Source organism: Schistosoma haematobium, chromosome 6 (genome assembly GCF_000699445.3).
Source record: "Schistosoma haematobium chromosome 6, whole genome shotgun sequence".
Classification (NCBI taxonomy): Eukaryota; Metazoa; Platyhelminthes; class Trematoda; order Strigeidida; family Schistosomatidae; genus Schistosoma; species Schistosoma haematobium.
The window spans coordinates 9,296,306-9,313,058 of NC_067201.1; the positions used below are offsets into that span (position 1 = coordinate 9,296,306).

The following is a 16,753-nucleotide window of genomic DNA, read 5'->3' on the forward strand; positions in this document are numbered from 1 at the left end:
AAGGACTAGAAAGAAGTTTATTTCGAGTATGTGACACCTTAGAAGTGCACATTCAAGAATTTACCAAGGATCGACCTCAGCATCTTCATCTCTTATTGAGACTGTCTAACCTTTAGACCACTAAGTTTATATCCAGTGATTTACATTTTATGTGGTGGCCGGTATTCGATATAATCCTTAAACTTCGTATACAGTTCGTCTTGATAACCGTCCTATATAACGCCCCAACGGTATATTAATCAGGAGACGAATACGAAGCGTTGATTACGTTTATTACGGGACCACACACAGATATCCAAAATTACAGATGCGTTAAACAAGCATAGAAGAGTTGTGCCGAAAGGCAAGCAGACAAGCGAGCGAGTGAGTCAGAGAATATGAGTTCGAGTAAGCAAGAGAGAGAGAGCAATGAACATGAATAACATGGACATATATATACGTAGTGAAATGAATGAATCATCGAATCAATTAAGCGGTTAGTAGTAAGGCTAGCAGCGTGAATAAATGCGTGGGCAGTAAGCGATGCTCAAGCATCCATGTTCATACATTCGCAACAGTAATAAAGATACAATGATCTAGATAAGTTGTTGTTGTACGGATGACTCAGTTCGTTAGTAAGTTAACAAAATGACTTAACCGAATTAAATGTGAACAAACTCAGTTACACTTGAGTTGCTATACATTTCCAGCTTCAGTCGATGCTCGATATTCCGCGACCAACGTCTAATTTCTTTTCAACAACTGTTCAGTACTTTCTGGTTTTCATTAGTTGCCTAGCTGAGGTTAGTTCATAAAGTGAATTATTAAGTTTGACAATCTCTATAAAACTCCTTGCAAATTAACTTAAAAAATTTAAAATTACAACGACAATTTCAGGAAATCATTGAAAATCCTTTAATCTTGACTGTAATGACAACATTCGATATGAGTTTATTTTATATTTACATCAAATACTCTTTAAATAATTTACAATACTTAATACCGAGCATAGGTAATAAAGTTTTGAAATGAGCTTCTCAAGTTCTAGAAAAAAAGTCATGACCGGTGAAGTTTATACATATCTAGAGTGAAATCTTTGTTACTAGACAAATTGGATGGTGGTCACACTATTTAATTGTGGAGCTTTCATCGTTCTTCTGAATGATATCATCAGTACAAACTTCAGATCAAAATGAGTGAATGTTTGTTTAACCCAAATGATACGTTGTTCAGTACTGCAATAATTCATATGGACCTGATGAGTGAATACACTTTGTTGACCAATACATATACATACACACACTGTGTAATCTGATGTGAATATTATTGCTTCAAAGTGAAATACAAAGAATAATTTTTTATGAAAATTAAGAAAAAATATTAAAGTACATAAAATATTGACTTTAAATTCGTTCATTCAAATGAAATTTTTAATTCATTCACTGACTATAATATGACCATATTATTCAATGTTATAATATCTTTGGACAAGTTTTATTGTGGATCGTTTCTTAGTCTAGATGTTCGAAACCAAATCGGGAGGAAATCCTTGACCTAGGTTTTGTGTTAATTCACATTTGTCAGCTAGACATATCTGTAATCCTTAAGTGACCGACATTCCTCGTGAGGATCGGACCCGTCTCACTATTTACAAATATTGGATTAATTACGATGTGATATGGGCAAAACTAGTAGTGCGACCACTATCATTCCACTAAGCATTAGGCTTAACCTTAGGTTTACTATATCTAAATTACCTTCGTAATAAATATAAATGTTGTTCAATGTTATCCTTATAATAGAGTCGGACATGTACTTATGGGGCTATTTCATGATTAAAAAAGCACAGAATGTGGTAAGTGATGTCAGCCGTCGTACAAAGTTCTTCAATGAATATAATCAAACACCTGAATTATTGGAAACTATGATGGGACACGCTGTGCGAATCACCACATTTCATCACAAAGCAAGTATAAATAACACTTTGCGACAACTGGAAAGAACAGAGTTGGTTTGAGACTTCATCGGCGGCCCAAGTCCCATGAGGCTTAAGTAAGGACCTCATGCACTAGCTAAATAAAACATCGAGTTAGAGAAAACCAGATAGCCTGTCTCACCCATTTTACTACTATTTCAGTTAATATAACATCTCGAAATAACCTAGGACGAGTGAAATATGAGACCCTCCTAAATTACTATTTTAGAACTGACCAACTGTCCTAGCTCTCATGACCGATTGAATAATTTCTCGTGTTATGCCATTAAAGCCACCAACAGTTATTTTTTTAACACAAATCCTCCCAATCTTACACGTCATCGAACTAACCCATCACTTCAACTAGGACACGTAATGGTTACGAAGAAACAGCTGCTTTTAAAAGGTAAACTTGTTTTCAAGAGATTATAATCATGTGACCTCCTACTAGAAGACAGTGTTAGACAGAACATATCTGAGACAGAATATCATGTTAAGCTTTGTTGTTATTCTCAATAAGAACTCAGATGACTGAGGGGATGTAGGTTTCGGTAAACAACCTTAAACCTAGTTACCCACTTGTTCGAAATATTTTCTTGAAACTCACTTTTCCAGATACTGGCAGATGGTGAGGCTCCTGCAACTGTTCGGCCTATGAAAGTAATGACATACAAAGGGCGCAAGCATTTAATAGTAGGTATCTTTGATACACCACTCCCATTTTCAGGAACAACTAAGTGAATGCCAAAATTAGACGTAGGTTACTAGACAGACCGACTCGTGATCGCTAATCTCGACCGGCTGAGGTGTGTTACTTATGCCGAACCATTGCTCATCTCAAAGTCCACAGCTTGTTGGCGAAAAGGTGGGTACGCTAGACAACGGACTAAGTAGACTATCCTGTTTAGGTTTGGCTAATAATTGGAACCAGTGGTCGAATGTGAAGTGTAATATGTCTCAGATACTCACTTATCCCTGTCTAATACCTCATACGTATTTTCTGGAAACATACCCTCCACCGGCTTGTCTTTCTTAATGTCACTGATACTTCTATTTTACCTTTTCCATCACCCAGGACCTTTGAAGTACATCAACTAAACCAAGATCGTATATGTCCCACACTTTTGACTTTTAGTGCTCACAAGCATTTATTTACAGCCCTAGACTCACTAGTTTTTCGCAACTTCCTGGTTTATTGCTACAACGCCTCAGTAGTCCCTACGGCAGAATGAAGACCATATCAACCATTCTCAGAGTGAACGCCTTTCTTGGGAGACGACCCAAAAACACTGCATCCAGCAAGCTCTAGAAACTGCCACTTAGTGAGAAGGCGCTTTAAACCCCTATTCACACACTTCAAGGGCGATTATAGAGATTTAGCTTATTCTGATCCACCACTGAGCCGAAATCTGTAGTTGCCCGGTCGAGAATAACGACAAGGAGTAGGTGACGCGCACCATGGTTTGATGGAGCATGAGGAACTATCAGCAAGGATGCAAAGTGCTTCTTCCCCTCTCAAACTTAGTGTTATACTGAAAACTAGATTGTGAAAAACTGAGGGACGATCTGTGCTGGTTCTCTATAATAATTCAGTGGAGTTGCAATTTAACTCTCTATGCGTATTACAGAGCAGATGTAATGGGATTCCAGTCCTGATAAGTGAACCAATAATCTGTAAAGAATCAGGAAACTTAAGCGAAAAACACCTGCCGATCTCAGTGATGTACACCGTTACGTAAGTATCCAAATGGGACACAACTGTTGCAATATTACGCTTTACTTATACGCCAGTATTATCCTGTGCTACCGCTTCTTCATAATGTACTGGAAAGTATCTGAATCAAGACACATAATGCAATGAACACTATGATCGATACAAATACTCTACATATTGTTAGTTTACTGAACCTGTTTGTTACAATTAGCCTTAGGACACGAATATTTTCAGATGAATGTATTCGGTGAACTAGTTATCTATTCAAAGTATTATGGCAATTCTGATCTACGTATCATTGGTGAAACTAAATACACATGTTAGACACGATTTGTAAGCCTAAACTTTAAATAGGAATTTGGCATGTCGATGAGACGCACTTCTTGTTGAACGACCATATTTAAAGAAAAAACTCACTGAAAATTTCTTGCAACAAGAGGACAGAAGGAAGTTAATAAAGTCGGCAGCGAACATTTTTGTTAAAAAAAAAACTTATAATATTGTCACACAACCCCTTCAACTGTTACCTTGGACATTGTTTTGCAGCACTTCACACAAAATCAAGAAATGAGCTGATATTTCGACCGAAAGTACAAAGAAAATGTGTGCGAAGTTGTTTTTTTCTTCTTCATAAACTAAGCAAGATACACAAATAACCTTCAGTTTTCTAAATTGATTATTTGGTCAAATTGTTAGGCTGATTCCTAGTTGAGCATTATTTTTCCAACGTGTTTTCTTTTTCTGAACATCCCTCACATCATACAAACATACACACAATAATCTGTCGACCCTAAAAGAAAAGTGATTCAGTGTCCTAAGAAGAGAGAAGTATGAAGGAATAAAACGACAGACAGGTGGGAAGGGAGGAAGAAATCACAAAACACAACATTGATTGTAAAATCATTTACAGAGTGGTTTAAAAAAAGGGTGAGATATATGTACACTTTCGTTTACTTTTGTTTGGTACCTAAAACAAAAATTTAGTGTTGAATGCGAGAATTGGCCACGCATGTAAATTGTAAATCCATTTTAACTGATCGACAACTGTGTGTAGGGATTTTTTGTTAAAAAAAACAATATAGACGTAAGTTATGTCTCTACTTAAGGAGACGATGGGTTCAAAATTGTGCAACTAGTTGGCATACGAACCTCGGTACTACTGCTGACAGGTGAACTATTTTTCTTCGATGGAGATCTTGAATGCTGTTTATAACTATTAATACTAGATGAATAAGGATTTTTCTTTCGTCTATTCAAATGTTGTATAGACGATGATGATGCTAATTTGGTATCATTTAAACTGACCACCTCATTGCAATGACGACTACAAACGGTTGAATTTGACGATGATGAATCTCGATGTTTGTCCGTAATTTTATTTTTTCTTTGCGATGACAAAGCACTTGACTGACAGTCAGTAGAATTCGATGAACCATTAACTTCTAAATTAGACGAAGAGAAATGATGGTTCCCCGTTAAGTAAGCAGAATTTGGGATAGAAGAATGATTTGAAGGATTAAGTGAAGTGACTACATTAAATTCTTCATTGGACAAACTCGATAAGTTATTAAAATCTGAAGAACTAATTTTTTCTTGCACAGGATTTGTGTAACATTGAGTATCATTTTGCTCTACTACTGTATTAGACACAGTAATAGTATTTTGAGTAGTAGTAGTAGCAGTGTAACCAACATTCCCATCGCTTGAGGTTGTTAACTCATGTGAATTTTGAACAACAGATGGTGATTGATAAGCTACATCACTTTCTGAAGTGTTGACAGAATTCAAAGAACATATTTTTTGGTTGCCAACATTTGACCATTCTTGTGTTTCACAAGAAACATCAGTCTCCAAATTTGAATGAGACGATGAAACGTTAGTTATGCTATTTGAACCAAAATTCATCATTTGAAATTCAGAGGTAATTAAACCAACAGGATTTAGATTTGTAGTTGCTTCTGAAACTGGACACGAATTACATGGTATATTTTGCACCTGACAAACTGTAGGAGTGTTATTAGAGGAAAGAAGTGGTTGCTTCTGGTGACCACTAGTCGATGAGATACCTGTTGGATAAGCGGCTGATGTAGATCCATTTGATGATTGATAAAGACAATTAATAGGGGTCTGAGCCAAAATAACCATTTGAGAACTGTTTGCAACCGCCGCTGCAGGAACACTCTAAAAAAGTATTCAAATAAAGACTCGAAATCAAAGTTATGAAAACCACTACAACAGCTATAAATCAAATAAAAGATTATGTTGGCAGTGAACTCCTGTAAAAGATTAGATGATAATTGAGGTGATAGGAAAGATTGTGTGGACAGAACTACCACACACACACACACACACTTTATCCCAAAACCAAGAGTAGAAATAGTTCCTACGATCGCAAGCATTAGTAGCAGTGGTAATAATAACGACTCATGAAAAATATCAATATGTAAGTACAGGGACGTGAAGGAGTTCCATATTAGGATGACGTGGTCGTCTAGGTCCTCAGTGAAATCAATACGTGATATGAGACGACACTCCACCGGCCAAAGCAGTGTATGATCTGAATCTATAATACGACGACAATGAATTAAATATTGCAACTATGAAGCTGAAATTTTGGCGCAAATTTTAATTAGTCCTAGCTTGAATAACAGTTAAAAGGAAACAAAATTCATACTTGTTAAGTTTAATGAATCTGGCAGACCTTGTTAGATGACTCGAAAGAGTGACTGGTCATTGGCTTGTATAAGGCCAAACGCAATGAATACATTATGTTATATTACAAAGTGAAAGTATTATTCCAGTCTTTTCCCGTATGTAGACAGTATTCAATAATAATAAATACAATTTTGTGATATCCCTACGACTTCGGTTATAGTATCCAATAGTGTCTTGCCAGAATACTTCTAGAACGTAACTGAACTTTTAAGCTCTCATTAACATGAAATACCAAACCATAATATTACAGCTATAATATTCTACTTTAGAAATTCACTGGAACTATACCAGTATTTGGAGTATCAACAGATAAAAAAGTAGGTTAAAAATAAGATCATAAGAAATAATATTTACAGGTGTTGGTTGTGACTGCTGTTGATGATGAACATACGATAATCCTCCCTGATAATTAGAAGTTGTAGGAGTTCCAAATGCAACTGATTGAAAAGCACTATGAGTAGACTGAGATGAGTTACCATTTGCTGTATAAACAGGGAGATTGTTAGCTGAGAAGTTTCCAGATTGAACATTGACACATGATTTGGAACGACTGAAGGGATAATCAGCATATCCAGCAACAATTGCAGTTGCTTGGTTTGGTTGAGCTCCAGAAGGCATTTGACCCTGGTGTATCCCAACCAAGTTAGCTCTATAAGAACTAGTAGAAATAGCCGACTGACCATTACCCCCATTCGTTCCAATGGAAGGGAAGGAAACTGGGACAGCTGTATTACCACCACATGGACCATTCTGCAATAGTGCTGCAATTGAAAATTAACACAAAATATTTGAAAAAAGTAAACACGGCTTATGTTTGAGAATAAAAAGTGAAATGAGTTTCGCTTTAAGGTTGACGTGGCAATAAAAGAACTAAAACAAATTTTTACGCGACAGATGGAACTTACTTGATGGCAATAAAATATTACGGTTTTGTGAGGATATTGAGGATGAATGCATATTTGGAACAACAACAGGAGTTTGATGCAAAGGTTGCACTAACTGTGCAGTTAAAGGAAATTGAGGAGTAAAGGTAGATTGTTGAGCTTGACCTAAAGCTTGAAGAGAAGCGAGATTAGAGAGACCTTGAGCCGTACGCGTTAAATGATTAGCAACAGGTATTTGTGGATGTAATCCAGCAGCGGCAACAAACGCTTGTGCATTAGGAGCAGCATTACGTCGTCTAGGATCTGCTTTATCAGCCAGTTTACAAGTTATGGGTTTATCCCCACCTCGAACAATATGTTTTGCTTCATTCATTTGTTCAACTGCTTTTTCCGCTTGTTCGGCTGTGGCAAAACGAACAAAACCAATCCCTGAAAAAAAATTTTTAAAAATGAATGCTCGAACATTTAGTGAACAAACTAGTCAACTTTTGAGTTAAATGCGCTTAAATTGAAAAGATGAAGACACAGCTTTAAGCAATTACTTGTTGATAGAAGACAATGTACATAGATCAATACATTAGATTTATATGATACAATAATCAGTACGTTAATAAATTGCATACAAGATTGATTATGCATTCTTGTCAAAAAGTAGAAAGAAAATACATTGGTAGGAACCCACCAGTCAGCACCTTAACATAAGTAGACGTAGGTAAAATGTACCATTCCTTTTTAATAAACTGGCTAAATTAATGTGCGAGCTTTACACACCGGTAAAACTTAATGATTCAGAATATGAATTATAAACGATGTCTGAATAGTAATGTAAAAGTGAAGCTTTAAAATTTGAACAATGGATAATTAGTCTTGGAAAAAGACACGTTCAAAACCTAATAAGATAAAACATGAACATGCGACACTAGTATAGATGATTAGTAGTACTATGAAAAGTCAATATAATCATACGGTTCATCAGTAATACTAAAATATCATAGTATCTCGACTAGAATCTGTCTTAAAAATGACGAAACTGCTTTACAATTGAAGAGCTGGTAAAATATGCAATTAATCCGCTTCTCCAGACAAATTGCGTTTTTAAGAAAAGTGATCTTGGATATTATTGTGATTAGGCTGAATGCATCACAAGTGAACATGAACATATTCGTTTATTAAGCTTTGAAGTATAGTTTTGTGTGTGATGACTGTAAGATACCACACAACTGCTCACATCGAACTAGGTGGGTCGGGGCTTAAACCTACAACTTAGTAGTTAAAAAGTCAAGTATTTTTACCATTCGTAGACCGCTTCACATACTAAACAGAATGGTATTTTTTTCATCTTATTGCAAATCACAAGAACCTTCAACAGATAAGTTTGCGGGTGTTTGTTGTAGTTGTGATAATCGTATTTTTATCTAGTTAGATTTAAATAAAAAACTTCAAGGCAAAACTCGACAAAATAGATCATTTTTAAAGCAGAATGAAAACAATCGAAACGTTATATTGTGGTGAACGAACGCTTAGGTGGGGAAGACCAATTTTATTGTTAAATGAACAATTACAGTGGTTTAGCAAAATGTGATACTTATACATTAAATAGATAATTTGCACATCTTTGAATTGTCTTTAAAAAGCCTCATTGTTCCTTCGTTCTTCTTGTTATCTTGATTGTTATCAGTTTCTTCCCCTCTTCTCTGTATTTCAATCTTCTCAGCCTTCTGTTCGCAGATATTCCACTTCTAATTGGTGTTAGATACTGCTTATGTTGACAGATATAAGTATGATACATCACACTTGTTCCCCTTTTAAACAATCGCTCGTGAGGTTGTTCTGCTCGCCGTACCATTTTCTTTGCCGCAGTCTGTGCCACGCTCCCTCAAAATTTCGAGTCCGCCAGCGCTCTGACTTCCGCAGCAAGTTCGACCTGCCGTGGCCATCAAAATTCGCCACCGAACGTCCCACTCCTCTATGTCGACAGTGACCGCCACAGCCAACGCTGCCTCGCTAGAGAAACTCACTCGGCGTCACCTTCCCGAACCAGACCGTCCCAACTAGTGCCTCCTCTACTAATCCCACAAGGTCGTCGCGGAGCCTCACCCTCTCCTTCGGCAGCGACACCAAATTTAGTGAGTGAACACTCAAATTGGGAAGACGTAACAATGGAGTAAAGATAGCACTTAATTAGTATTGCCAAACAATAACCATAAAGCTATGTACTCATGACGCATAATGCTCGCATAAACTCGGTTAAAAGTTGACAAAAAAGTGCTACATACCTGTAAATCCTGTGACTGTTTCAAGAAGTTTAACAGACGTAACATGACCAAATTTCTGAAACAAACTTTCCAACATCTCTTTTGAAAAACCTTCACGTGGAAGATTGCGTACATAAACATTAAGAGCATCTTTCTCATTTTCATATGCGTACTTTACTGATAATTTGCGTCCGTTAGTTCTGGCGCATTCTAAAATATGTGCTTTCGCTTTTTCTGCATCCTCTTCAGAAGCGCAATCAATAAAACCAGAACCTAAAAAGTTCAATAAGAGAATCTCTTTATCCCATTATAAAAAATTAAGTATGTTTTACCACCACCTAATTCGAGGATAATGTAGAGGGTTGGAAGTTAGTAATTACTAAATCAATATATAGTACTATTCCATGAAGTCCCTGATTTTTGGACTAAGTCATGTAGGTAGATTCAGACTATTTGGATGAGAACAGATCGACTATCGTAACCAATGGTTAGAGACGATAAAAAACTAAAATAAAACTAACATCGACGCATAACCAGATTTATTACCATCAATTCACATTCAGATGCTTAGTGACATGGTTTAAAACCATATCTGACAGTAAGTACTACGACTCATGACCCATTTGAACACATAAATATTGGTACAAAGGGGCACAAAATACATATGCGTCACATCACAATTTACGAAGCATATATGATTATTTAACTTTACTCAAATACTTGTGAATGTCTGGCAATACCAAGGAAATCACTAATCCAATATGTGAAATCTCATAAACCTATTTAAGTAAGTTGTTACTATTCATGAATCATGAACAATGCTTTGTCGTGGTTTAGTTATTCTTATTACATAGAAGCACATTAACTCCAGTGATTAGGAATAAAGTGATCCACAGAAAGTCATATTGCTAGGATTTTATCGTTAACTAATCGAATATAGAGGAATTTGAAGACCACTACGATTTTCACCAACACCTTATCTCCATCATACACTACAGAGAATTGTTTTGAGTGTCCACAATTCACATGAATACAACCCATCATGCACTGAAGTAAGAAAAGACCGAAACGCTAAGAAAATACCTGTAGTAATATTTACGATTACTGTTACATCAAAATTTCTTTACAAATCATCAATATATGACATCTTAGTTAATACTACTAACCTCTGCATCTTCCATTGACAACCATTGCTTTGCAAGACTTTGGCTGAACAATATTTTCAACAAGTGAACGAACTGTATCATCTGTATCAGATTCACTTAGTCCGCTTATATATAAATTGGTCTTGGAAGTGACAGTTGATTTATTCCGACGACCATGCTATAGGAAAACCAAAAAAGTATAGACAAATTTTCAATACAAGTCATTCAACAGTTGATTATACTAATACAGAACCGAGATTTTAAAATATACCTTTAGCTAATAAGTTAGAAGTTTAATGCGATTTAGAACACACGTCTATGAAATAAACTGACTTTTTTCAAAGCTTCATTACAGCATCATGAATTAGATATACTGGGATACGATATAACCAAATTAGATATTAATTTCAGTAGGGTAGAAAGGCTAAAAATAATCTTTTCGTGATCCAAATATCAGGTAAATTATTTATCAATATGTCCTTTCGATGACTAATTAGCACGACTCAACAGGTACATATTTATGTACCCCGTTTTAAGTCATACACTTTGTATGGATGTTAGTTGCGCGATTCCGTTTTCCACATAAACGTAAGTGGGGCTCCGACTTGTGACCTAATAGTTGGATATCAATTAATTCAACTAATACGCCACCGACCCAACACGTCCTGATACCAGTAGTTGTGTTATGAACTAGACCCGACAGGTATTCTTCAAACTACGTAACAAATTATTAAAATTCTAACCAGTGGAGTGCTACTAACTGACTGTTAATTGTAAACCTTAAACCATATGAGGTTACTTTAAATTTAGCGATAAATGATCATTTTATGGCAAATTTCTAATGATGCACTGAAGGGTATTGTTAACTGTCTCCAAAAACGAGTTTCTCATTTATTTATTAGATAGTCAACATGTGGTCTTCTATTCACCCGTCGAGGTTTCTGAAAACATTAATTACATTCTTCCCAACAATCTTTTCTGTTTAATTACCCTTCTCAGGCATTTTTTAGCGAAAACATGAGTTTATCATCAACGCTATCTTATCAGTACAGATCACGATCATTGAGCCGGAATGAGATATTCCAAAGAGAAATATTTCAGAAGCCAATTAAGTTAAACACGCACACCGACATAATCTTAAACATACAGTTGACCAAAAAAAATAGTATATCTGTAATATCCCAATGAGTAGAAAAATTAGATTTTCTACTCATTGGGATATTACAGATATACTATTTATTTATAACAATCTACCCAATGCCCAATTTATTCGAAATTATCAAATCAAACCTTGGTAATGATACCTATATACAGTTGACCTGTTCGTACATCCTTGTAATAAACATTTAACACAAATTTGCTCAACAGGTTGAGATAACTTGCAAAATTGATGTGAAACGTTGAGATGAGTCACATTACAAATTACTAGGTATGGGAAGCGAAACATAGTCATGGGAATTTTACATCAGATGAATAGATATATCAATTTAGAACAATGTACACAAAAGTATACAAGTTTAAGCCATCTTAGGTAAAATTGAAGATTTTGCATTTTTCCGAAATTATTTTCGGTGGGATTAGTATGGAACAATGTAACTACGAGAGAAAAGTAATTAATCATAGCCCAAAAATAAGAAACTCACCTGTGTTTGAGGGACAGAACCAAAATGTTTTAAAGAATCAAATGTACGGCAATGCGCTGTCATATTAACTGCCATCGGTGCCTGTGATGGTACATTTGCATAAGTTTGATGTATGTGACCAAGGTTGCCATTACCCATAGCTGTTACTAGAGAAGGTGCTAAGTAAGACAACGACTGACCATATGGAACAGGTGGATGAGGCAGGGGTAAGGGCTGGGAAGCCGATTGTTGGAACTGTTGTAGGTGGTAAGAGGGATTTAATGAAGCACTGGGAAATTGACGCCCAGTAATAGCAGGTTCAAGTGACTGGTTGGCACCAACAGAGAATGAATGAGGGAAAGGGTAAGCCAAACTCTGATGAGGACTGAATCCACCAGGTGCTGAAGGGATTGAGGAACCAGGCAAAACATTGGAAGAGAGAGTCGGTCGTACATAACCAGGGGTAAGTGCACCAATAAGCATACTGCTAGAATCCATCGGACCAGAAATGTGACGGTCAATGGATATTGCTGAGCCATTAGCAATAGTCGGGTGACCTGACATCGCTGCAATGATAGGCCAATGTGGTTGCATATCTATGCAAAGATTTACATACCAACATTTAAAAAAAGGAATTTTACTTTATTGATCCAATAAATTGTTTAAGAAATTAATTTTTCTATGCCAAAAAGGATACTGTAAAGAATTTGACTTGATTCAGTATTGACAACACAAAATTCACGATAAACAGACGGTAACACTGAACTATGAATATGGAAGATTTATGTACATTACTTTAGATTGAAATAAAATACCATTTTTATGAAGATTAAAGCAATGAGCGAGAATGGGGTCGAAGTGAGTTTCCTTAGTATCACTATACTACCAACACTCGGCATAGCCCAGCAAAGAAAAGATGGCCACAAGTGTTGTCTGACCTTGAATTTTACCGGGAAGTATGATGAATGAGACATTAATACTTACCCAGATATCGATATTAGACTACCCATTAAAGTAACACTAACACTGACAGTACATTCGCCTAATTATCTAAAATAGGACGGTAGCTACGTAAAATATTAAACTTAATTTGATCTGGTCTCTAACTTGAGTGAATTTGTACTAATCACTGTAAAAACGCTGCTACTTTAGTGGATGGGATCAGACTAACAAATTCAACGTTTAATAGTATTTTTGGGTGCTGACAACACATTACATAAACTTGTTATTCCACATATTGACGAAATAAGTTACTTTGAGGTACCTTTAATACATAGAACGTGAACCAAAATTTGTGAAAAACACTTACCGTAAAAATTTCTTTTAATATTCGAAGAGATAACGAATTATTGCTATTTAATATAACGTCAACGTTTAGCCCGTCGGAGTTTGAATGAAAATCATATTAACCGCATTTGCATGTTGAAAATCAGAATTTAAAGAATGCGTACAACAACGGAACCAGTCTTAGCTAAAATGTTAAGATACAATCCAAAAGTCAAACGATGGTAAAGTAGACTAACGTAACGAAAATAGGATGAGTCGATTTAATAGTGTAACGATTATTGGAATTAAAAAGCAACCGAAACACCTAAGTTACTAAAATACTTTATTTATTTATTTGTTTATTGAAACACGAACATTGGTACAAGGAGGCATCAAACAGATATGCGATTTATGTGAGGGTTGAGATACTGATCGGGTGCCCAAACCGAAGCATGTGGTTTTCTTGGGGGGGGCACATCCCGAACCTTTGACAAGCTAGATTTTAGTATACAAATCCATAGTGCATTCACCTAAGCTCAACTGTTTCGTACAGTTTTCATTCGCTGGTACTCATGCATAGTATTTATCATACACATCCTAACTATAAAGTTATGCAACATAATTTTTTGTAGTTCACAAAGTTTAGACTTTTCTAATACAAAAAGTGCCGTCTTACAACGAAATTCTAAACATTCAAAGGGAGAGGTAACTTTAAAGAAGATCGTAGCGAGTAATGGAGAAATCAACTCTTTGTTTTGTCTCTGATAACTGATTGCCAAGACAGACTATGTATCTGCTCTCTACTATATCATAAAAACACGCAGTCAAAACAGGATGACTTTTTCCTTTCTGTGGAGGCACTTTTAATGCGGACCCAAAGGGCCACAAATGTTACACTACTCATTAGTATAACTGGTTTACAAGATAGATACTAGGCCTAAAGCCAGTGACGAGATAGCGATAGTCGGTTGCCCAAGAAGAAGTAGGTAGAGCATCGTCTGGACAGTGTACAAGACTGATCTCCCCTAAGGACAGAATACACTGCTGGGTCATAATTTAGATTTAACCTATGATCTCGTCAAAACCAAAGGACTACGTGATCTGTTAAAATCCTCATGATTCATAAATATGAAAGCCACTAAACAAGCACCTAACACAATCAAATCTTACATAAAACATTCAGAAGATTTAGGGTTGAATATTTTTCTTTTAAGATCATTCCCAAACCTGTGGTGAATTGAGAAGTGACTGAGTCTCGACTGAAGGCGAAAACTTCAGTAGTTTGCCCTTCACTAACCGTTCATTTTAAACGTTATATCTTGGATACCAGTTGTAATGTAACGAAGTAGAAACTCACTAACAACTAGTGAAAATATTTATAGGGGTTTTCGAAACATTGCTACTAGTAACCTTCAAGTGATATAGTAATAAGCATGATCGGAATGTTAACTGATGAATCCACAAACCTTCGTCGACTCAGTGTGGCCAAGACATGCTCTACATCTGCTGAGTCACTATCTCCATCCGCAATGATTACTAAGAGCAGTTTGCGCGAAAGCTAAACGCGGCCAAACGAAGACACGATGGCAGTGCATACAGTTGGTAACTTGGATAACCACGTCGGGAAGTGAAAATTTACCGACCGAAGTCGGCACGATTACTAGTCCATATTCAGGGACGTTGAATGATATGGATCAAAACTAGCCGCACTGGCACTATCAAATATAACCTCTTTTAAATCCGTAAGCACTGTTACGCGATTTCTATTCCCCAACTTGTTCTGGTTAGTTCTTAACATTTCAACTGTTTAACCTAGCCTTAATCTTCATTTTGGCAGTCTAACCCGCTGTTGTCATGAGGTATCTATGGTTGGTCATTTGTAAATCATGCCTAACAACGCCTCATTTATGATATTGTGGGATGAAGTAGCTAGTCTGTGGACATTTGCCGGGGCGTTTTGTATTGGTGTCCTAAATCTCTAATAAGTTTTAGTAACTCACAACTACAGTATACCTGTGAAACATACGGGATACATATTTATAATCATACATTAGCAGGCGGACAAGGGAAGTTAAACACACGTCGTAATAAGTGACTATGAGCCGTAAGCGAGAAAATTCTGGCGGACTCAAATAAAGCCTGGATAATGAAAAGAATGACCGCTTGATACTTCTTAGAAATGTACAACGTCCTTAACCATCAAGTTACTATTTTTTATCGTGTTCTCGACTTTACAAAACCTTACTTATTTGATAGTAGGTGGATAGCGAATGCAAACGATGAAAGTAATTCAAAGACTTAGACTGGACCAATTAACTGCTACGATTTTCATATTTACTTATTTACAGTCAGAGTTTCTGGTATTGGAAACCCACGGATTTCATAACTGTAGATAATACTTCAGTCGAAACCCACTGAATATTGTGCCTAATATCAATTAGAAATCAGAAGTCATCAAAAACAATACTGAAGTCCAACGAAACCAGAAAGAAGTCAACAAATACATTAACCTAATCTCTAAGTTATCATTTAAAATAGAGTTGTGATTATTCCAGCTATTCGAAGTAGTCAGGCAGTTAAACATATGGTGTCGAAAAAATCTAGTACTTTAATGCACGAATACACATACCAATTTCCAAAATCTGTCTTCATTATGACGAACACTAGATAACAATTTCAAAGGACAAACATGGCGGAGGCGAATGTGCATATGGCGGTCCCGAAGGAGCCTTGACCTTCGATTTTGTAGCACAAAAACAAAAAAAATGGCAATGCATAGCTTAGACAAAAATTGTTATTACAAGGTTCTCAAACTTAATGTTTTGCAAATTTGAAGAAATTTATCGATCCATGAGTCAAATAAAGTTATGTCGCCTCAATTTAAACGACCGCAGTAGACTTACGAATTTCGGATGTTACATCAGGTTACCAGGACTAAGGGATATGACAGTTTATCACAGTTAGTGACGCCTTTGTCAAAGTTAATAAGGAGGAGTCCCGCGTTTGCTTGCCTGATAGGTTATTTTCCATCTTTAACTTCGAATCCCACCAGTGTAGATCGCTAGCGTAGATGGTCTGCGTCAAATCATTAGGGATCCACTAAAGTTAAAAGGGTGTGGTGAGGACAACTAACCGACGTCAAAATCACACCTCGTGGCTAGTGCCTAACATGGATTACCCTCTCGTCGTGTTCGGGTA

The 16,753-nt window shown here is 36.3% G+C and overlaps 1 protein-coding gene across 2 annotated transcripts; it reads right to left on the minus strand.

Annotated features, from left to right (window-relative positions):
- Window positions 1–384: 384 nt before the first annotated feature.
- On the minus strand, window positions 385–16,290 carry RBMS3_2 (RNA binding motif, single stranded interacting protein 3). Of its 2 annotated transcripts, XM_012941855.3 has the most exons (8): window positions 16,185–16,290; window positions 13,599–13,760; window positions 12,311–12,885; window positions 10,689–10,845; window positions 9,544–9,795; window positions 7,289–7,696; window positions 6,738–7,144; window positions 385–5,849 (listed from the first exon to the last, which is right to left on the minus strand). In XM_012941855.3, exons 3-8 carry the CDS (start codon window positions 12,881–12,883, stop codon window positions 4,770–4,772), a joined length of 2,877 nt encoding a protein of 958 aa, XP_012797309.1. In that variant the 5' UTR covers window positions 12,884–12,885; window positions 13,599–13,760; window positions 16,185–16,290; the 3' UTR covers window positions 385–4,769. The 2 variants fall into 2 exon arrangements, with proteins under 2 accessions (XP_012797309.1, XP_051065422.1); XM_051216807.1 differs by adding exons at window positions 12,931–13,054; window positions 13,105–13,227; window positions 13,274–13,553 and having other exon boundaries at window positions 385–10,845.
- Between the last annotated feature and the right edge of the window lie 463 nt (window positions 16,291–16,753).

Excerpts from the sequence above, each read along its gene's own strand:
- RBMS3_2 (XM_012941855.3), bottom strand. The coding sequence starts at position 12,883 with ATGCAACCACATTGGCCTATCATTGCAGCGATGTCAGGTCACCCGACT. Across the intron at positions 9,796-10,688 it reads TGTCAATGGAAGATGCAGAG|GTTCTGGTTTTATTGATTGC; the intron begins GTTAGTAGTATT and ends TGAACTTTTTAG. Across the intron at positions 7,697-9,543 it reads AACAGTCACAGGATTTACAG|GGATTGGTTTTGTTCGTTTT; the intron begins GTATGTAGCACT and ends ATTTTTTTTCAG.